The 23,880-nt window shown below is 43.0% G+C and overlaps 1 protein-coding gene across 4 annotated transcripts in view; it reads right to left on the reverse strand.

Annotated features, from left to right (window-relative positions):
* DLGAP3 (DLG associated protein 3) overlaps window positions 1-23,880 on the reverse strand; it is a 65,923-nt gene that overhangs the window by 11,603 nt on the left and 30,440 nt on the right. For all 4 annotated transcript variants that reach the window (XM_067725401.1, XM_067725398.1, XM_067725400.1 and 1 more), the window contains 3 exons: window positions 13,615-13,828; window positions 13,026-13,339; window positions 12,560-12,645 (listed from right to left, as the gene is read on the reverse strand). In XM_067725401.1, the coding sequence (XP_067581502.1) occupies window positions 12,560-12,645; window positions 13,026-13,339; window positions 13,615-13,828 (614 nt within the window). The remainder of the gene's footprint in view (window positions 1-12,559; window positions 12,646-13,025; window positions 13,340-13,614; window positions 13,829-23,880) is intronic.

The following is a 23,880-nucleotide window of genomic DNA, read 5'->3' on the forward strand; positions in this document are numbered from 1 at the left end:
TCTTCCAAAGGGCTTGGTTGAGAAGGAAGGAAGAAAGAAGACAATGTACCTTTAAGGAAGGCATGATCTGGTTATTTGTCAATTGTATCTCCATAGAGCTTGAGGGGGAGAAAAAGGAGGGACATCTGGATGTTTCTCACATGCCATATCCCCAAGGGGTAGGAAGAATAATGGCCACCCAAAAAAGTCCATGTCCTAATTCCCAGAACCTATGAATATGTTACCTTCCACAGCAAAAAGGACTTTGCAAAAATGATTACGTCAAGGATCTTGAGACGAGATCCTGCAGTCTCCAGTTGTGTCCATTTTAATCAAAAGGGTCCTTATAAGTGAAAGAGGGAGGTAGGAAAGTCAGAATCAGAGAAGCAGATGGGACAATGGGATCAAGGTTGGAGGGATTGCCTGTGAGGACTCAACCCGCCGCTGCTGGCTTTGAAGACAGAAATGGGCTACAAGCCAAGGAATGCGGACAGCCTCTATAAACTGGGAAAGGTGGAAAAAATGGATGCTTTCCAGAGACTCCAAAAGGGGTCAGTCCTGCCAACACCTTGATTTTAGCCTAGTGAAACCCAGTTCAGACTTCCAACCTCTAGAAATGTAAGATAATAAATATGGACTATTGGATGCCACTAAATTAGTGGCTATAATACTGTGCTGTAATAATACAGCAGCCGTAGGTAACTAAAACAACCTGTAAAGAGAAGTCAATTCAAGCTAGAGAAGAGAGAGGCAGTAATCCAAGGACCAGATAGGAGGGGAACAAATAATAACCACTTTACATGAATCAATATGCTCGGCCCTCACATTAGTATCACCCCTACTCACAGACGAGAAAACTAAGGCTTAGAGAACCTAAGTGACTTCCTAAGACCAGACACTTATTAATTTAGTGCAGTCTGTCTGCAGAGGCCAGCTCTTAAACCATTACACTCCACTGCCTTCCTAGGACGGAGGGACAGGAGCAGCTTTAACCAGAAAGGCAGATGCCTCAACCCCTGAGGCAGGACTGCTGGAGGAGGCAAGGAAAGAGATGCAGTTGGAGGCTGGTCCGGCAGTGGAGAGGGGTCCCACCAATGACCTCAGTCGTTACAAAGAAGTAAGCAGGGAGGTCGTCTGCTGGAGATTTGGGGGTGAGAAGGCTGGGGGAGGGAATGAGAATGAATAGTTTTAAGGAAGGTAGGCTAGCAGAGTGGTTAAGCATGTATGCGCTGGAGCCAGAATGTCCGGGTCCAAAACCCAGCTCTATGGCTCGTGCCTCAGTTTCTTCATCTATAAATGAGAATGATAATAGTACCTACTCACAGGATTGTTATGAGATAATGTATCTAGGAAACTTAGAACAGCACGTGGCCTGCCCACTGCAAGTGTTAGCTGTGACATGGTGAGGCAGGAAGGTTTGTAGCTCACACTGAATAAAAAAGGGAGGTGGACAAGTAAAACAATGGGAGTGTAGCTCTGAGAACCCAGCCAGACCATTGTAGTTATTGATTATTATGATTGCTGTTGATCATTCCCATCTGTTCTCCCACAGCACTCTGAATAAAACCTTTTTTATACTCCATATCACATTGTATTGTAGTTAGTTATTTACATATCTGTCTCCCTTACTAAATTGGGCACTTCCTCAAATAAACGTTGGTTATTTGGTTGGTTGGTTGGAAGGGAGGATAGTAGAGATTACGAATCATCCCCCAACATCCATTCTCCTTTCTTCCTTAGTAAAAGAATCCCACGATTTTAAGCTAGACACAGGGCCCCTTCAAATAAAGATTCTTTTACCCATCTCCCTTGTAGCTAGGTGTAGCTATGTGGCTAAGTTCTAGCTCATAGGTTATAAGCAGAAGTAGTATGTGCAACTTTCAGAAAATGTCCTTAAAAGGAGAGGGCAGGCCCTTCTTTGTTCTCTTCTCCTCCCTGCTGACCATAATGTAGATATGATGGCTGGACCTCAAGCAGCCATTTTGGAACATGAGATGGAAGCCACGTGCTGAGGATGGAGGAGCAATAAGATAGAAGGAGGCTGGGTCTGACACTGCGGAGCACGTACCAGCCCTCAACTGACTCTCTGGACTTCTAAGCAAGAGAGAAATAAACTTCTATCATGTTTGAGTCACTGTCATTTGGGGGTATTCTGTAACTCACAGCCAAACCTAATCCTAACTCTAACTGATCCATTTTCAGGGTAGTGAAGTCCAAGGCTTATGTCCCTATTTAGTTTTGGATTTGGCAGTATCTGCTGCAGTCTTCACCAATCGCTGCAAACACAGGAGAGAAACTGGCTTCAGTTATGAATCATCACTAATTCATAACAATGCCTTTTACAATATTTTCTCCCCAAGCCTTTTAACACGGTTGAGGAGGCCTCCTCCCCTCAAGTCCTTTAGGGTGACAATGCTCACATTCCTGATGATTCTGGAAGTTATCATGGTTACTTCTGGGAGATGTTTCTCCTGTGATTCTCTAAGGGATAACACAAAAGGCTCTGGGAAGAAACTGGCTTATCCCATGAGACATACTGTCCAAGGAATGATCAACATCCAGGAGTTGTCAAGAAGTTTTGCCAGGAGTATTTGGCAGCAGGCTGGCGGGGGGGTGGGAGGGAGAATGGGCGTGGACATTTCAGCAAGGCTCAGCCATTATAGCAGCTCCCTCTCTGAGAAAGCATCTAAGAGTTTAAACATATAATCAATCAGGAATCCCCAAGTGCACCACCGCAGGCTGGGGGCTGTGACAGTGATGCCGAGGTGGGGCTAGGGTGGGAGTTGAGGAAGAGTCGTGACCATCCTGGAGTTGACGCTGAGGAATAGAGGCAGTGTCCACACCCCAGGCTTGTGGTCAGTCAGCGACTCGTTGCTTTTGCAGGACTGCTCTTGGAATATAACTTCATGAGGATGGAAGCTTCCTGTTCTTTCTGCACATTCCCTTCTCAAGGTCCCAAAGCCGGAAATGATCATGAAGCTGAGGGAGGGGTGGACTTCCAACACAGAGTTCTCCAGGGAGCCCTGGTTGGGCACAAGGGGATCTAAGTAGGGTTGTCAGATAAAATACAGGACTCCCAGTTAAATTTTAATTTCAAATAAATAACAGATAATTTTTTTAGTATAAGTATGTCTCAAGTACTGTTTGGGAAGTACTTATACTAAAAATAATTCATTGCTTATCTGACAATCAAATTTAATTGGGTGGTATGGTGTTTTTACTTGTTTACTTTGTTTTGTTTCTGCTAAATCTGGAATTTAAGATAAGATCTTAGTGGCAGGGATCTAGAAGTGGAAGCTACAAGGGGATCCCATGATTAGTGAGAGAGGCAAAAATCACATGGTTTTGATGTTCTCAAAAGGCCCTAGGGACAGACTTCTCATGTCCATCAATGACATTTGATGCATTCTTTTATCATGGCCCACAGTGTGCTGGGTCCGGGAAGACAGGTGCTGTAGGATGCCCTGAGATGGGGGTGGTAACTGTTTCTTAATGATGCTCCCTCCCACCACAGGGCCTTAGCACCTGCTGGGCCTTCTGCCTGGAACACTCAGCTCCCACTTTCACTTTGTTAATTTTTGCTCCTCCCTCAGATCTCCACTCAAATGTCACATTCTCAGGAAATCCATGCCTGACCCCTCTGCCTGGGTCAAAGGCCCCTATTACACACTCTCATAGTGTACACACCTCTCCTTTGTGGCTCCTTCTCAGCTGTACTTCTGCATCACTTAGGAGGTTCTTAGATTAACATGGCAGCAAGCTTCACAGGGCAGGGGCTGTGCCTGGCTCTGCTCACCTTTGTATCTTTGGTGCCCAGTACAGTACTTGACAGATAATATAGGGTTATAATAAATGTCTGTGGACAGATGAATCTTAGGTGGAGGTGCGGTGGACATGGAACTGAAGGGGCACCAACCCCAACCCCTGTCTATTTCTAAGCCAAGTCACCACTGATGATGAGCAACAGAACGGACCCACAGACAACTCCCAGGTATAAAGGGCTACAAATCTGCACTCCTCGCCCTACAGGTTAGCAGGGAACACCTGAAAGGCAGAAAAGGAGAAACTTTTCCTCCCCAGCAATTTTTTTAAACCAAAGTACAGAAAGAGAGAGAAATACTGGGACCAGTGAGACAGAAGCAAGGACAAGAGAGTCCAAGAAAATGGGGTGGCAGTGGGTGGGGGGCTAGGCCTGGATGTGTGCCTAGAAGGGCTGCTGGTATTCGTGGCTCACTTTTATGTACCAGCTGGGGCATGGTGTGCGGTAAGTCAGACTTAAAGTGCCAGGGACATAAGGGAGAGAAAGGACGGTGCAGGTGTATAACTAAGGATGCCTTCAGCAGACAAGCAAGGGAGCCTGGCCAGAAAGATGCGCCAGATTTCTTCTCTCCCCACCTGTCACCCCCTCTGGATTCCCAGTGTGATCACCTGTCCCAAGCAATCCAGTTCTTTAGACATTTATCCATAAACCTTCTCCTCTCCCCTGCCCACCCCTCCAAACCTCCCCAAGCACCTACACAAGACCAAGGAAGACCTCATTCTCTGCCTGTCCCCACCCTTCCCTGACTTCACTCCAAACGCTTCCAAAATTGGTCCCACTTCTCTCTGTAACTGCTGCTGACGACTGATCCATGTAGTGGACTGGACTAACTTAGGAAGTGCCCACCCACCCCACCCCCATACCTATAGAAATGCTGGATCAAATAGAGCCCAAAAGATGGTTTTGCTACAATGCCAAGCTTGAAAGCAGGAAAGAGACATCTTCAGGTAACAGAAACAAAAAGGAAATTCAAAACCTTAGTGGTGAAAGGGAACCGAAGCCAAGTGAGCCACAGGACTATGGGCCAGATATATCCTAGAGGCTAGATGGTAACGCCCAGGGAGGATTAAAGGAGAGACCCCAAGCCTCTGCATCCTGCGGACCTGGAAGGAGACCCCGCGCATAAAGCCAGCAGCCAAAAAAAAAAGGTGGTTTCATTTACAAATGTGGACTAGAAAATTCATGTCATGATTCAGGTATGTGGCCTGGAAGTAGGATGCTGAGAAATCAGAATATTAAGGCTGCTCTGGTTGTGGGTACGGGGTTTGAATGAGTAGTACCAGTGAAATACAGAAACCTCAAGCTGAGATATTAACTCTAAAACTGGTCCCAAGCTCAAGCAATGCTTGAGCATAAAGGAAATTGAACCCAGGAGGAAGCAGTGGGCAGTAACAAGCAATAGTGAACACATAAATTGTTAAAACATGTTTGTAAATCTAAACTATTAAACCATAAAAGATATAACAACAACAGATTCTTTAAAGGGTTTTAAAGGCAGGGTTTTTTAAAGAGGTATAATCAAAATACTAGATAAATATAACATGGAATGGGAGAAAATATTTGCAAAAGAAGCAACTGACAAAGGATTAATCTCCAAAATATACAAGCAGCTCATGCAGCTCAGTAGCAAAAAAACAAACAACGCAATCCAAAAATGGGCAGAAGACCTAAAAGACATTTCTCCAAAGAAGATATACAGATTGCCAACAAACACATGAAAGGATGCTCAACATCACTAATCATTAGAGAAATGCAAATCAAAACTACAATGAGGTATCACCTCAAACAGGTCAGAATGGCCATCATCAAAAAATCTACAAACGATAAATGCTGAAGAGGGTGTGGAGAAAAGGGAACCCTCTGGCACTGCTGGTGGGAATGTAAATTGATACAGCCACTATGGAGAACAGTGTGGAGGTTCCTTATAAAACTGAACATAGAACTATCATAGGACCCAGCAATCCCACTACTGGGCATATACCCTGAGAAAACCATAATTCAAAATGAGACGTGAACTACTATGTTCACTGCAGCTCTATTTACAATAGCCAGGACATGGAAGCAACCTAAGTGTCCATCATCGGACGAATGGATGAAGAAGATGTGGCACATGTATACAATGGAATATTACTCAGGCATAAAAAGAAACAAAATTGAGTTATTTGTAGTGAGGTGGATGGACCTAGAGTCTGTCATACAGAGTGAAGTAAGTCAGAAAGAGAAAAACAAATACCGTATGCTAACACATATATATGGAATCTAAAAAAAAAAAATGGTTCTGAAGAACCTAGGGGCAGGATAGGAATAAAGACGCAGACATAGAGAATGGACATAGAGAACGGGGAGTGGGAAGGGTAAGCTGGGATGAAGTGAGAGAGTGGCATGGACATATATACACTACCAAATGTAAAATAGATAGCTAGGGGGAAGCAGCCACATAGCACAGGCAGATCAGCTCGGTGCTTTGTGACCACCTAGAGGGGTGGGATAGGGAGGGTAGGAGTGAGACGCAAGAGGAAGGGGATATGGGGATGTATGTATACATATAGCTGATTCATTTTGTTATACACCAGAAACTAACACAACATTGTAAAGCAATTATACTCCAATAAAGATGTTAAAAAAAAAAAAGTGCTGACTCAGGGCTGGAAGGCATGGGAAACACTGGCTCTGCCCTGAAGGAGGAGGAAGCTGCCTGTTGCCAGACACACCTGATGGCTTTCACACTTTGATGGCCCTTGAGATTGCTTTGTAGAATCACTCATTTTTTTTACCAATAAAGGAAGAATTTAAAACATATATATATATATATATATATATATATAAAACATGGAAAATGGGAGGAGGGAGTTAAGAAGGAAATTAAAGTATACCAAGGTTCTTGTTTTGTGCCTATTTCAGGATAGAAGTACTAACTAATTTTAGACTTTATCAGAGACATATGAAATTAAGTATATTTGTTTAAAATTTGAGGGAAATCACTACTAAAACGTAAACTTCCAAAGCAGTGGAGGGATGGAGGGAACAAGAGAAATAAAGTCACCTTGATCGGTTCAATAGAGGACAGAAAAGTAGGGGAGGAGGAAAGCAAAGAAAAAGCGTGTCCAGGGCTTCCCTGGTGGCGCAGTGGTTGAGAGTCCGCCTGCTGATGCAGGGGACACGGGTTCGTGCCCCGGTCTGGGAAGATCCCACATGCCGTGGAGTGGCTGGGCCCGTGAGCCATGGCCGCTGAGCCTGCGCATCCGGAGCCTGTGCTCCGCAATGGGAGAGGCCACAACAGTGAGAGGCCCGCGTACCGCAAAAAAGAAAAAAAAAAAAAAAAAAAAAAGCGTGTCCAGTAGAAAATTTTTAAAGAGATGATAGAAATAAGGCCAAATAAATCAGTAATCAAAAAATATATAAATGGATTAAATAGGTCTACTTAACTCTATTAAATAGGTCTACTTAATGGATTAAGTGGATTTAATAGGATTAAAATATATAAATGGATTAAATAGGTCTACTTTACTTAATTTTAGGAGTTTAGCATAACCTTAATGCCTGAACTGAAAACAATAAAAAAGCATGTCCAGTAGAAAATTTTTAAAGAGATGATAGAAATAAGGCCAAATAAATCAGTAATCAAAAAATATATAAATGGATTAAATAGGTCTACTTAACTCTAGCTCCATACTGCTTACAAGCAACATATGTAAAACATAAGGCTATGGAAGGCTGAAAGACAAAGGATGGAAGAAGATATAATGGAAAATTAATCAAAAGAAAGCAGACGTAGCAATAAAATCAGGCAAAATCAACTTCAAGGCAAAAACCAATAGTAAGGATGAAAAGCATCCTATTTAATGATAAAAGGGCCAACCCACCAAGAAGACACAACAATCATAAGCCTGAATGCTAAATAGCATTCTCTCAAATTAAGAAAAAATTGATAAAATTCCCAGGGAAAATGACACATTCACAATCATGGTGACACATTTTTAAAACACCTCACTCAGAACTCTTAGATCAGACATCCAAAAAATATCAAAGATAAACATTTGAAAAATGCAATTTATAAGTCTGACCATATATATGCTATGTGTATATGATGAAGGAAGCCTTGACAAATTCTAAGGAATAAATATCATACAGAATGCATTCCATGACCACAATATAGCAAATCTAGAAATCAGAAGTGAAAAGGAGCCCCTCAAACCAAAAAATACATTTCGAAACTAAAAAAAATTAAAAAATAAAAAATTCTTCTAAATAATTTACAAGTTAAAAAGTAAGTTATGATAAACTTCCTAAAGGAAGTTAGTTACAAACTATTTATAACTGAACGATGAAAACACTGCACCCCAAAACATATGAGATACAGATACAGCAGTGTAGTTAGAAGGGAATTTATAGCCTTAAAAACATGTTAGAAAATAAGAAATAGTGTTCAAGAAGCTGAATAAAATCAAATATGGTAGAAGAAAGAAAATAACAGAGAAGTAGTAGAAGAAAGGAAATATTAAAGCTAAAAGAGAAACAATAGAGATGCTCACCCAAACCAAAAGCTAGTTTTTTTAAGACTAATAAAATATAATTTTAAAAATATATTAAAATGATAAAATATACAAACCTTGAGCAAAATGAATCAAAAAAGAGAGGTAGGGTATAAGCATGTGGTATTAGGAATAAAAAGGGGGGCATAACCTATAAATATAATAAAAATGTGTAAAATTATAATACCATGAGAAAGAATATTTGTACCAAAAATTTTGAAAACTGTCAATTTTTGTTAAATGGTCCATTTTTTAGAAAAATATAAATCATCAAAATTGACTGAAGAAGAAAAATAAAACCATAATAGATCAATAACCATGAAATAAACTGAAGCTGTAGTTCAAAAAGTTTCTCTTATCCCAAAAAGGCCCAGATAGTTTTATAGGCAACCTTTACCAAACCTTAAGGAATAGATAATTCCTACTTTACACAAATCGTTTCAAAGAACAGAACAGAGAGAATGTTACCAAACTCATTTTAGGAGTTTAGCATAACCTTAATGCCTGAACTGAATAACAACAATAAAAACAAAATTGTAGGCCGATATCACTTATGAACATAAATATAAAAATCTTAAATAAAATAACAGCTATTCAAAAATCCAGGAATCTATATGAAAATAATACAGCAAGACTGTGACAAAAACTGTTAGAGTTCCATTTCCCATTCTTCTCTTTGTGTTTAGCCATAAGAACCCTGATTTTCAGCTCTGCTCATTGCACATTGCTTCCCAATAAGAGACTATTCCACAGCACCTCCCTTGAAGCTAGATGCCACCACGGGATGAGTTTTTAGCCAGTATGATGTGGGAAAGTGTTGTGTGTAACTTTCAGGAAATCTTTTTTTTTCTTTTTTTTTTTTTTTTTTTTTGGCCTCACCGAGCAGCTTGCGGGATCTTAGTTCCCCGACCAGGGATTGAACCTGGGCCATGGCAGTGAAAGTGCCAAGCCCTAGACCATTGGACTGCCAGGGAATTCCCGCCGGAAGTCTTTCTAAAAGGAAGAACTGCATCCTTCTCTCTTTCTCCTTGGTGCTGCTCAGAATGCAGACAGGATGGCTGGGGCTTGAGCACCAGCTCTTTGGTTATGAGTGATATACAAAGGGTAGAAGATCAGCAAGACAGGACGAGCCTGGGGTCCTGACACTGAACTTCTACATCCAGCCTTTTTCTTTTTTCTTGGTGAGAGAGAAATATACTGAAGTCACTATTGAGACCCTGTTACAGCCAAACTTAATCCAAACTGATAATGGGATCAAGTGGGATTTATCCCAGGAATGAAAGAATGGGTCAACATGGAAAATCTATTAATATAATTCACCACATTACAGATGAAAGTATTAAATCTATGATCATCTAGGTAGATTCTGGAAAAGCACTCAATAAAATTCCACTCTCATTTTTTATTAAAAAATAAAAATTAAAAGCTCTTAGCCAACTAGGACTAGAAGGGAATTTCCTTGACCTGATCAATAGTATCCAACAAAATCTGTTGCAGGGCTTCCCTGGTGGCGCAGTGGTTGAGAGTCCGCCTGCCGATGCAGGGGACACGGGTTTGTGCGCCGGTCCGGGGGGATCCCACATGCCGCGGAGCGGCTGGGCCCGTGAGCCATGGCCGCTGAGCCTGCGCGTCCGGAGCCTGTGCTCCACAATGGGAGAAGCCACAACAGTGAGAGGCCCGCGTACCGCAAAAAAAAAAAAAAAAAAAAAAATCTGTTGCAAACATCATCACACTTATAACTGGGCCTTAGAAGATATTCACTAATGTCAGGAAGGACATAAGAGTGCTACACTCAACAGTAAACTAGAAGTCCTCTTCAATGCACTATTACAAGGGAAAGAAATTATAAAAATACAGATTTAAAAGAAATATCCTCATCTGCAGAAAATATAACTGACTATATAGATAACCCAGCGTGATTTTCAGACAAACTTTGGGTCCTAATAAGAGAGAGCAGCAAGGCTGCTGAATACAAAATCAACATATAAAACTTAATAGTGTTCCCAGACACTGGTACTGCCCAACAGGAAAAAAAAAAAAGATCCCCAACAGAAGATTGTCCATAATGCCTTTCTTCTGGATCATGAAAAAATCCTGCTTTCTACCTCTCCATACCCACCATTACTTCCCTGAAATTCATTCTCCACTCAGCAGCTAGTGATCTTTGGTAAACATAAATTAGATCATACCACACTCCTTCTTTAACCTTTTAAGGGCTACTCATTAATTAGAATTAAATTCCAGTTCTTTATCATGCCCATGCTGTACATGACCTGGCCCCCACCTATTCTCCAATCTACTCCCTCACCATTGTCCTGTCCTGTTCCACACCAGCCACATGAATTTTCTTTCAGTTCCCAATGCATGTCAAACTCTTTCCTCTCCCAGTGCCTTCACATATGCTATTCCCTCCTCCTGGAATGCTTCCTCCCCCGACCATCACCTGAGTGTTCCTAGTCAACCCTCAAGTCTCAGTTTAAATGTCACCTGCTTAACCTAAATAAAGTTCCTTCTCTCTTAGTGCCTGCTTTTTTCTTTCATATTCCCACCATAATTGTAATAATATCACATTACCTATTATACCACAGTGTGTAATCATATTTTTACTCATGGTTTGTTTATTCATTGCCTTGACTCCCTTCTAGGCCATAACTTCTACGAAGGTAAGAGTCATGTCTTCCACATTTCCCTGAGCATTTAACAGGCGCTGTCATATGCTTATGACATAATAAGTGTTAATAATACTTATTAACAGATGCTTAATAAGTATTTTCTGAATGAATCAATCCACAAATGAATGACAGAGGTTACTGACATAGTCTGAGTCTCAGTAGAATGCCTGCTGCACTCTTCCCAGGATTCAGGCTTGTTAGGAGGAATGGGGGGACCCCCAGGGGTCTATGTGGATGAGGGACCAAGAAGCCCCATGAGGGAGCAAATGGGGGCACATGGGCTTGGTTTCTGGTCCATGGGCAGCATCAGAGCTGGGGGCAGTGGTCTGAACACAGAGCTGCACCCAGCCATGACTCCTACCCCACCTCTCAAGAACTCAAGTCATAGACTTGCAGAATTGGCTTTACCGTAAAGCGCTACTTTTCTGTGATCTTTGTGGAATATTAAGAATTTGGAAGACGGTAGCTTTCAGTAATAACGGGGGCAACAAGGGCGCCTTTTTGCCGCACCCGATGGAGGCATTTACAGCTTCAGGAGCATATGGAGCTGCAGGGAGCTAGCGTGAGAGTAGAGAAAAGTGATGAATCCCCACAGGAACCCCAAGAAGTCTTGATCAGGCACACACACACACACACACACACACACACACACAAGATGCTCCCAGGGGTTCCCAAAAATAGTTGGGGGAATTTAGGGAAGGTCTAAAACCCAACAATGGCAACCGGGAACAGAGCTGTGAGGGACTGCTTCTGGCACTCTACTTTTATTCCTTCAAGGGGTATGGCCTGGGCAACACAGATTACTACGAAACTCTTACAGCCAGCCCCAGGCAGGTTCCCAGACACCACACTTAGGGCCACTGGCCTGGGAGCACTGCAGCCCAGAGGGCAGATGGGCCACTGTGACACTGCCACATGGCCATTAGAGAAAGCATCTTCCCATAGGAAGCCAACAACAGAGGGATTCCTCCCAGTATTCCCTCCAGAGTTCTCAGTGCAAATTTTTCAGTTTGAAATTAAGGAAACACTGTTTCTGAGGCCACCTAATGCCAGAATAGTGGCATACCCCCAACTGGTTAAATGCTTGTATGAGCCGAGTGGGGAGGAGTATTATATCTGCCCGGGGCCCCTGAGAGGCAATCTTCATGTTTATTTGTTTCTTTTGGGGTTCACATACTTGTACACCACAGGAAGTAATGAGGGATTGGAAAAATCCTGTTATCCCCTCTAAAGGACAATTGCTAGAGGCCTGCTTTGCACCTACCTGCTACTTCTCCCTACTACCCCGTTCCCGGGACCACTGTATTCTCCTGTCCACCTCACAGCACCTGGGACAGGTATGGGTACAAGGAGAATTCACTTTAGACTGCCCTGGTGACACCTCCATGGAGAGCCTCTGTGGCTGCTCTGACACCTCCCCATTCAAAGGGCTTGTTCTCAGGACCAGGAAGAGAGGGTGTGCAGGGAGCCCAGGCCAGTGAGGTCGTTATGCATCCCTCTCTCCTCTTCTCCACCCCACCCCCAGCAAAGCCTGAGATATCCCCACTCGGACCCACCTCTTGTCTTCTTCCACCTGTACACCGATGGAGTGGAACTCTCTTCGACTCCTGTTCTCCGTGTCCGAGTCTGAGATAGTCTCCACCTGGTGGCAGGATTGGGAAGTCAGTGGCCAGGGCTAGACCGAGGGATGCAAGTCCTTCCCAGGGAGAAGGGCAAGCGATGCCTGAGCCCCAAGCCAGCTGGCAAATCCTGAAAAGACAATCTGCCTGAACAAGACGAGAGACCCAGGAGGTTAGATGCATCAAGGTGCCAACCTCTGGGCACCGCTCTCCGCTCGCCAGGGGTGATGGTGCCAGGATGAGGGACAAGGATGTGGGCTGGGACTGTCTGGAGCAGCCCCGTCGATGATCAAGCTAAGAGTAAGCGAGGAAAAGGTCTATATCCAGAAGGGCCCACTGACCCCCTCAATCCATCCTCAACCGGGCGGGGCCTGAACTTCCTCGGCGCCTCCTCCTTCCATACCTGCACCCCGATGGACGGCCGCCACTTCCGCTGCCGCGCCAGGCTCCGCAGCTCCTCCCTGCCTGGAATGGTCTTGATGATGAGTGTGGGGGGCTTGGGGCTGGCCCGGGGTGACACCGGCGCCAACTCCAGGGTGCGCGCGCCCATGGCCGGGCCGTCCAGCCCGTCGGCGGAGCTGCAGCGCCGGGCTGGGCCCTCCGCCGCGGTGAAGCTCTCATGGGCGGAGTCGGTGCTGCTCTGGGCGGTGATGGAGATGCGGGGCGGGGCCTGGCTTCCCGGTGGGATGGGGGGCGGGGCCTTTCTGAAGTTGAAGGCTGTGGCCAGGGAAAGCAAAGACACATAGGGTGAGAAACACGTCCTGACAGGTGTCTGCCACTCCCCACACCCACGCGGTACCACGGGACCCAGCAGCCACGTGTACTCCACGTGCTGCTACCTACAGAACCACGTATCCTTCTCCCCATCATCCGACCCAGAGAGGCAAGCGATCTGCCCAAGGTCACACAGCAGAGCCGTGACCAGGGCCAGAACCGGACCCAGATCGCTCTCCAACCTAGGGCCGGGCCAGGGACAGAGGGGGCGTACTCACAGGAGCCGGGCCTCCCTGAGACAGAGGCAGGGGTAGAAAGGAGGGGCAGGCAGTCATCGTCTTGAGAGCAGCCGGCCTGGATGGCCCGGAGGTAGCTGTGGCTCCGCATGCGGAAACAGCCGGGCAGGTCCAGGGCGTCCACGGCCTGGGACTCCAGCTCCCCAAACACGGACCCGCACACGGCCTCCAGCTGCTGGTTCAGCTCCTCGCTGAGCTGGGTACAGGAGCCAGAAGGACAGTTACCGTGGTGCTGAGATGGGATGGGGGCGTCTCTGAGGCACTTTGCCTTAGGAATATATCTAGTTCTGCAGAAGCTGTGTCTCTGTATGACTCTTAACGCCTTTGGACTAAAAGAAACCCTCACCCCCTGCAAAGAAAGACGGAGGCACCTCTGCCCTGTGCTGCTCGCCAGGCCTGCTTTGGGACCAGCCTTGGGGTCTAATCTTTCCTCTAAATACTCCTCCCTGGACCCCCCCCCCCATGCCTCTCCCAGATGCCTAGCTCGGGTGCCTCCAGACCACCCCATCTTCCTCTCCACCTGTCCCAGCCCTTCACGTTTCTCTCACTTGACCCTGGGGGGAGAGGACCAGAGAGCTGACAGCCACCCTCCTGCCAAGTATGGGGATGGGGTACTGTAGGGAAGGACAACTTTTATTTTATTATTTATGACCAACTGCATTACAAAAATGATGGAAAGCAACCTATAGAGATAAAATGATGTGGCAGGAAGGAAATTAATGGGTACATAACAGAGCAAAAATTATCATCCTTCAAGTGTTCCAAGCCCTCCCCCACCTTCTGCCCACTAACTAGGGTTCTGGTTCAGCCTGCCGGTTCCTTCCCTGCCCTCATCCTCTGAGGAAAGTTCAGCCACTGCTGATTGAGGTTCTTGGTTTTGGTTTTGATATTTTGTGATGCAGAACCCATGGTGTTTAAAAAAAATTGAAGCAACTAAGAAAAAGCAAAACAAAAATTTTGTTCATGGAAGCATGTCACATAACACTCCACTAAGACTAAATATACCAGCGGCTGTAGCTTCATTTGCTTTATATGAGAAAACTGACACAAAGAAAATATAAAGGTAGGGAAGAAGGTGGTTCAGTGGTAAGCTCAACACCCAGAGCACAGGATGGTTGCACATTTGACCCTGAGCTTCAGAGCACCCATAGCTTCAAGGAGTATAGCTTCTGGGTTGCCCACATGGGCTATGTTGTGAGACTCAACTGGACTCAAGTGCTGGCTCTGCTACTTCCTAGCAGTGTGGCCTGGGAACATTAAAGTTTTGGGCCTCTGTTTAATCACCTGTCAAATGGGAATGATAATGGTACCATCTTCATAGGGCGATTTAGGAAACTCAGAGAAAAACAAGGGAGGCACTTGGTGCAGGTAAGCCCTCAGTCAGTGCCACAGGATGGTCTCAGGGCCTACCTGGTAGACACAGGCCACCACTCATGACAATCACACTATTCTTGTCACTGAGTCCAAGAGAAATTCCCCCATGGGTGATTATGTAGAGGCCACTGGAGGAAGTCATGGACAAGGTCCTCAGTAGCATCCACATGGTGAATGTGACAGCAAGTATCCCATGGTTGCATCTTGTGACCTCCCAGGAAAGATTCATGGCATCATATTTATGTACAGTCAACAGAGAAAGGAGTAGCTTGACTCATGTGTAAACTGCAGCTCAGTGATTCCAAACTCGGCCCCCAAAGTGTATATGACATTATATCACTAGAGTCTACCTCAAATTGAGCAGGAATTTCCATCCTATTCTACAGATAGGCAAACTAAGGCTCAGAGAGGGCAGATGAATTATCCAAAGATGCCCAGCATGTAAGTGAGAAAACTAAAGTGTCCAGTTTCCTGTCTCTCCTGCCAGGCTAACTGAGCATCAGAATGTCCTGGAGAGCTTGTTAAACCTGTATTAACTCAGTCCCCACCCTAAGGATCTGAACCCAGGGTTCTCTAACTATAAGCCTCTCTTCACCTTGGCTGCTTTGAAGGTCAGAGCCAAATTTGCTGGAGATTCAGTGATTCCAACATGGGTCCAGTAATTAAAAAGAAAGACTGTCTGCAGCTTTTTCTAAAGGAACTTCATTACAAGTGTACAGAAATCACAGGCCATGGACAAATCAATCCAAGATCCTGTAGACATGAAGTTCTCCCATGTTTGTCCGGCACAAGCCACACTCCTGTGGCACCTGTGACTTTCACGACTCCTTGTGAGTCTACCTCTCATTTTCCTATCTCTTGACCTCTGGGGTACCAAGCACCAGTGGTACCTGAAGCTCAGGAGCTGATCTAACTCTTGCTATTTCTAGGCCGGGCTCAAGATACTCCCCAACTAGAACCAATCCAGCCCAGAGGGTCCCTCTGAAGCACAAGAAAGCTTATCTAACCCTAGCAGAGAGCATTTCAGTCTCAAGTCTGGACACCAAGGATGGAAGGAATCTCACTCTGTGGCTTATATCTACATCTCCAGCCCTTTTCTCTGTGTAAAGCACTAGGCATAATATCTGGCATATAGCAGGTGCTCAATAAACATTAACTACTATTATTAGTAGCAAGAGGTTCTTAAATCACAGTGACAATACCTCTCAAAGGCCCATCTTTCCCAAGGGTTCTCAAGCTCTTGAAATCCCCACCATATGCTAGTCCCATGACCAATTCTATCCAAGGCAGACAGAAGGAGGGTGTGAAACTCTCTGGGGCTACACATATTCCATCTCTACTAGCCAAGAGGAGCTTCTGGCGTTCCAATAAGGGACCAGGACCTAAGGGAAACGTAGATTTTTATAGACTCTCAGAGGAATACTGCATCTGAGCTGATCTTTACTGTATTACAAGTATGAAATTGTGACATTGTGCTGTGAATTCTCCTATTTTCCCTACACTGCCTTCCACCCTGCTCCCCTCAACTCTCACTTTCAGGAGAGTCAAAGCCAAAGAATCCTCTTGGGAAATGAGAACCTTAACCTTTCTGCAAACCAGACTCAGAATCAGTAAATATTTCCAAGGATGTGGGATATTTAAAAGAAAATACTTTGTTTGGGTCTAACTGAAAATTATCTGTACTAGAGTTAGTGGGTCCAACTGGGGACAAGGCAACATCCTGTATACTTTACATATGTCATTTGGTTTAGATAACCTTGGAAAACCCTCCCATTTTAAAACATTCTAAAACACTTAATAAAATATAACAAACGTTTTATATACATTAATTGAGCTCACAAGAAAGCGAGGTAAGTCCCCAGGGGACAAAAGCAAAGAGGAGACTGGAAAATCAGAATATTAACTGTGTGAGCCAATGCTGCAAACAGCCCAGTGGAGGGTGGGAGGCGGGGGCAGGGGTTGCTGGTCTCAGTAACCAAAGGGCTTAGATTTTAACACCCACTTGGGCCCACACGAAGCGTGGAATTGGAAATGGGAACCTGAATAAAAGTAGGAAAGGGGAAAGCTTTGATGAAAAGACAAACTAGAAAAATCAATTATCAACACAGACTGATGACAAGGGAGCTAGTCTGTAGTCTAGGCACTGGGGAGAGGGGAAAGATGATAAATCTCCTAAGAGTTTATACCCACAAGCTAGTCTTCACACAGACCCAGTCTTCAGTGTCTGCATGGGCCAGACGCCCCCCAAATTAAAAATTAACATAAAAAGGTGCCAGACCGAGAATAGTTGAACAGAAGCAATTTAAAAATATTTTCTGAATGGTTCTGAAGAACCTAGGGGTAGGACAGGAATAAAGACGCAGACGTAGAGAATGGACTTAAAGACACAGGGAGGGGGACGGGTAAGCTGGGACGAAGTGAGAGAATGTCATGGACTTATATAAACTACCAAATGTAAAATAGATAGCTAGTGGGAAGCAGCCGCATAGCACAGGGAGATCAGCTCAGTGCTTTATGATCACCTAAAGGGGTGGGATTAGGAGGGTGAGAGGGAGATGCAAGAGGGAGGAGATAGGGGGATATATGTATATGTATTGCTGATTCACTGTGTTATAAAGCAAACATTAACACATCATTGTAAAGCAGTTATACTCCAATAAAGATGTTAAAATATATTAATTAATTAATTAAAAATATTTTCTGGGGGACCCACTCCTAACCCAGGCTGATGAGGGTTCTCAAAGATAAAGCTACACTGAAGATGAGCTCATATTAAACTGTGTGGTAGACAACCTCTAACACAGCTCCTAATCATCTTCACCTCCTGCATTCACATCCTTGCATAGTGCCCTCCTCTTGAGTGCAGATTAGACCTATTGGTCCACTTCTAATGAACAGAATATGGCAGAGACAATGGCATGTCACTTTTGAGATTAGATTACAAAAACACTGAGGCTTCCATCTTGGACACTTTCTCTCACCATCTCTCTCTCGGAGTCTTTGCTCTGGGGGAAGCAAGTTGTTATGTTTGAATTGTGTTATGTTGTGAGCCATATGGTGAGTCCCACACATCAAGGATCTGAAGCCTGCTGACAGCCATGTGAGTGTGGAAGGGGATCTTCCTCTAGGCAAGCCTTGAGATGACTGCAGCCTTGGCCAACACCTTGATGAAGCCTGTGAGACATCTGATCCATGCGGCACCCAGCTAAGCTGTGCTTGGATTCCTGACCCACAGAAATTGTGAGATAATAAATATTTTTTGTTTAAGACTCTATGTTTTGGGGTAATTTATTATGCAGCAATAGATCACTAATGCAGACAGTGACATAAACAAGAACTAAGCTTCTACTGAGTGAAGCCGTTGAGAATTCAAGGTTTATCGGTTACTGCAGCTAGCGTTACCTTAGCTAAAACAGAATAGCTTTTAAACAATGTTTAAATTTTCTAAAACTTAAAATATAAATAAAACTGAAAACATAAGGATAGAATAAAAGCTTTGAGGGACTTTCCTAGCGGTCCAGTGGTTAACACTCCACGCTTCCACTGCAGGGGGCACAGATTTGATTCCTGGTCAGGGAGCTAAGATCCCACGTGCCACATGGTGCGGCCAAAAAGAAAGTTTTGAAAAAACCAGAAAGATTTGAAAAGGGACTAAATCAGATTTCTAGGGGGCAAAGGGGGAAATTTAAAACACAACTAATGAGTAAATGAAACACAATTGAAGAGAAAAATAGTGAACCAGTGAATAGTGAATAATATCTGAGGAACTTACCTAGAAGGCAACGTAGAGAGGTAAAGAGATGGAAAATATGACGGAGAGAATAAAAAGGCCCCAAATACAACAAATAAGAGTTCTAGAGGGGGCACTCGATAAAATGTAGAAGAGGCAATATTCAAAGGGTTAATAATAGTCACTGAGAATTTTCCAGACTTCTGACTTCAGACACAACAGAGTGAGGATACCAAATCCTATCCCCCAAGACAAGTATAAAGCTGCACAAAACTGTCAAAAACAACCATTTTATCACTCTGAAAATCAATCAAAGGTATACAGCAAAGAAACACATTCATGAAAACTACTGAACTTTGGGTAAGGACAGCATGAGTCTGTGGTGTCCTTGCCTGAGGCTGCTCCCATTACCCAAGCTCCCAGCTCTGTCTGTTGCAATAGTTCAAAAAGGGTGGGCCAGGCTATGAAAACCAGCTGCTTCACTGCAACTAACAAAGGGAGCTCACTTAATTTTGAGCATTGTCTGTTATAGTGTCAAGGATAGGAATAACCAGCAGCACTGCCAGGCTGAGGTTTCAGCACTGTTTGGGGGCAAGCAACGGGACTGTCAGACTAGACAGGGATTTGATGGGGAGTTCCAGGGGCTAAGACAGCCACAGAGAGTTTGATAAGCTCTTCACATAGTCTGGGTTAACTAGAGGCTGGGTGCATGTACAACAGAGATCAGAGAGGCCTTGAGCCCACCCACATATCCTTTGCCAATGGAGCCTGTGCATACGTGCAGAAGAAATGCGAGAGAGCCCAGTGAAAAGTAAAAGCCAGCGATGGCTTGAAAACAGCACAGTGTTTGTACTCCCCAGATCACACATAGAACTATAAAAGGAGAGAGAAGAAGTCTTACGGGCTTGAAGTTTTTGAGCACAACCTCTGATCAATCTCTGGCTGGACATTAAGCTATGCAGAGACAGGGTCAACCCCTAGGAAACCAGGCTTTAAAATAAAAACAAGAAAGAAAAAAAATTAGTGGAGAAATCAGAGGCTGCATCTGGAATCATAGATAGATTTCACAGATTTAGCCCAGGGATTAACAAACAAACAAACAAAGCAATAACAATCTTCAAGAGGTAAAATAAGAATCCAGAGTTGCTACAATACATTAGCTAAAATGTTCAGTATTCAACCAAAAAATTTGTGACACATGTAAATAAACAAGAAAATGTGAATGTCCCCAAACATTTGATTTATCAGACAAAGACTACAAAGCAGCTATTATAAGAATGTTCAAAGAACTAAAGGAAAGCATGTTTAAATATTTAAAGGAAAGTACAACAACAGTGACAGCATTAATAGAAAATCACAACAAAGAGAATTTTTTTTTAAAAGGAACAAGAAAAGAACTTCCCTGGTGGCTCAGTGGTTAAGAATCCGCCTGACAATGCAGGGGACATGGGTTCAAGCCCTGGTCTGGGAAGATCCCACATGCCGCAGAGCAACTAAGCCCATGCACCACAACTACTAAGCCTGCACTCTAGAGCCCGCGTGCCACAACTATTGAAGCCCATGAGCCTAGAGCCCCTGTTCCGCAACAAAGAAAAGCCACCACAATGAAAAGCCCACACACCTCAATGAAGAGTAGCCCCCGCTCGCCGCAACAAGAGAAAGCCCTCACACAGCAACGCAGACCCAACCAGCCAAAAGTGGCAGCCAAAAATTAATTAATTAATTAGTTTTTAAAAAGAACAAGAAAAGAATCAAATGGAAATTCTAGAGCTGAAAAGTACAATAACTGAAATTAAAAATTCACCAGAAGGGCTCAGCATAAAAAGTGATCAGTAAACTTGAAGATAGATGAGTATAGATTATCCAATATAAAGAACTGAATGGGGAAAATGACTGAATAGAAATGAACAGTGCCTCAGAGACCTATGGAACAACATCAAGTATATCAGTATGCATGTAATGGGAGTCCCAGAAGAAGAGAGAGAGAAAGAGGAAGAAAAAGTATTTGAAAAAATAATGGCCCCAAACTTTCCAAATTTGATGAAAAACAATCTACAGATCAAAGAAACTCAATGAATCCAAAGTAGGTTAAACATAAAGAGATCCACACCCAGACACATTACAGTCAAAATGTTGAAAGACAAAAAGAAAATCTTAACAGCAACAAGAGAAAAACAATTCATCGCATACAAAAAAAAATTTGATTAAAAACTGGTTTTTCATCAGAAACAATGAACACCACAGGCAGTGGAATGGTATAGTGAAACTGCTAAAAGAAAAAAACTGTCAACCAGGAATTCTATATCCAGCAAAACTATCCTTCAAAAAATGAAGTAAAAATAAAGACATTTCCAAATAAATACAGACTGAAGAAATTATTGCCAGCAGAACTATCTTACACGAAATACTAATGGAAGTTCTTCAGGTTAAAAGGAAGTGACAACCAGTAGTAACTCAAATCCACAGGAAGAAATGAGGAGCACCAGAAATGGTAAATATGTGAGTAAATATAAATAGGTCTATAAATATATTTTTCACATTTTTTTCTCTCAACTTCTTTAAAAGACGTAAGCAAAGCAATTATTATAATACTATTATTGGTTTATAATAATTTTTAGGTTTATAACACAGGTATAGGTAATACATATGACAATAATAGCACAGAAAAGGGAGAGAGAAAGGAGATATATTAGAGCAATGCTTCTGTATTTTACCAGAATCAATTAGATTTTAATAAGTTAAGATACACATTGTAATTTCTAGTGCAACCACTAATAACTTGAATAATATAGTAAAAAGGAATTAACGAAAAGAAATTAAAATGGTACACAAAGTATTTAATACAAAAGAAGGTAGTAAAGGAAGAACAGAGGAACAAAAATGACATGAGACAATCCAACCATAACAATAACCACATTAAATGTGAGTAGACAAAACACCGCCATTCAAAAGGCAGAGATTTTCAGACTGGATAAAAAAGCAAGTAGATAGAAAGTAAAAAGAAGGAAAAAGATGTACCAGCAAACAGTAACCATGAGAGAATTTTCCAGATTTGATGAAAGACATGAATCCTCAGATTCAGGGAACACACCACACACACACACACACACATACACACACACACACACACACACACACACACATCATAGTGAAACTGTAGGACACCAAAATCAAGGGCAAAATTTTGACAACAATCCAAGAGAAATGAAAATAACCAAGAAAGACTATTAGATTGATAGTAGACTTCCCCACAGCAACAACAGAACAGATGACAGAGGAATATCATCAAAACACTGAGAGAAAATAAACGTTGACCTAAAATTCTGTGATAAGCTAAATTATATAAAATAGTGAGAGTAAATGACATTTTTGGTTAAAGGCAGAATTTGCCACTAACAGACACTCACTGAAAAAAGTTACTAAAGAATTTACTTTAAAAGGAAGAAATGAAATGTAAGAAGGTATAGTGAGGGGGAAAAAGGTAAAAATGTGAAGTATTAGTAATACTACTAATCAAGTATTGGTAGTATAAAATTTAATAACAATAATAAAGATTAACTGAGAGAGGTAAAAAAAAAGGTGGGACTAAAATACTGGGCAACTGGTACATGTAAGAAGGGAAGAGGTGATCAAAAGTAAAGCGTCCTAAGGTCTTTACATTGTTCAGAAGAAGGGTAGAAGTAATTGTCAATCTAAGACAATCTGAGAATTTGCTAAGTCAAATATGCACATGAAAGTATAAGAATAACCACAAAAATAATGAAATTAGTACATATAACTGCCAAATCAGTGTGGGATTTGGTGAAGAGAAAAATGAAGAAAATCCAATTGATCCAAAAGAAGGCAGCAAAGGAGTAGAAAAGCATCACCCAAAAGGCAGGATAAATAGATGGGCACAAAATAAGATGACAGAAATGAATCCAAGCATATCAGAAATCACAATAAATATAAATGTACTAAACTCTCAAACAATTGTCAGAATGGATATAAAATAAAATATAGCTATAAACTACTTACAAAAGACACACCTAAAACATAAAGAGACAAAAAGCTTTAAAGTAAAATATAGGAAAAGATGTTCTAGGAAAATACTAGAAGGGCAAAAAGTGATAAAGATAATAGAGTGATGTCGCTAGTTCATTAAACCTGTAAATTTCCTCTTCTGTAAATCAGGGGTTATAAACCATGGCCCCCTGGAAAAATATGTAAAGTATACATGATGTTAGATAGTGTAAAGCGATGAAAAGAAGAAGTGGTGGGGGGGGAGGAAGAGGAAAAGGAGAAGAACAGAGAAGGGAAACAGGAAATGTTGAGGGGGTTAAAATTAAAATTTAGAACGTTTGGGTAAAGACCTGAAAGAAGCGAGGGAGCAATCCATGGGAGTATCTGGGAAGGAGAGATCCAGGCAGAGGTAGCAGCAAAGGACCTAAGGCTGAAGCACACGTGTGGTGTCAGAGGTGCAGCAAGGAGACCAGTGTGGCTGGAGTGGGTGTGGGATGGGAACAGTGTTAGAACAGGAACTCAGAGGGAGCAAAGGGCCAGATCATGCAGGGCCTTATACATCATAGTACAGTGTTTGACTATTCCCCTGAGCAAGGTCTTGATTGAATGCAATTTTATTCTTAAATGATCACTCTGGCCGTATTATGAGAGAATGAAGTGGAGCAAGGACAAGTGCAAGAGATCAACTAGAAAACAGTGCAACAGTCTAGACAAAAGAACTTGCACTGACGTGGTGACTTGCACTGACGTGCTGGCAGTGGAGATGGTGAGGAGTGACTGGATCCTGGAAATACTTTGAAGGTGGGACCGACAGGATTTGCTGAAGGGTTGGACATGGGATGTGTGAGAGAGAAAGGAGTGCAGACTGACTTCAGTGTTTTAGATCAGTGCTCCTGGAATAACAAAATTGCCATTATCTGAAATGGAGAAGACATTGGATGGAGTAGGAAATTTGAGGAGGGAGAAAAGGGTACCAGCAGTTTGGTTTTGAACATCTCAAGTTTGAGATGTCTACTCAACATCCATGTGAGATTTCAACACACAGATATATATGCATTTATGGGAGAATGTGGGCTGGTGATAGACATTTGGGAGTCATCAGGCTCTCAATAATATTCAAAGCCATGAGCCTGGATGAGCTC

This window comes from Pseudorca crassidens, chromosome 2, assembly GCF_039906515.1.
Source record: "Pseudorca crassidens isolate mPseCra1 chromosome 2, mPseCra1.hap1, whole genome shotgun sequence".
Lineage (NCBI taxonomy): Eukaryota > Metazoa > Chordata > Mammalia > Artiodactyla > Delphinidae > Pseudorca > Pseudorca crassidens.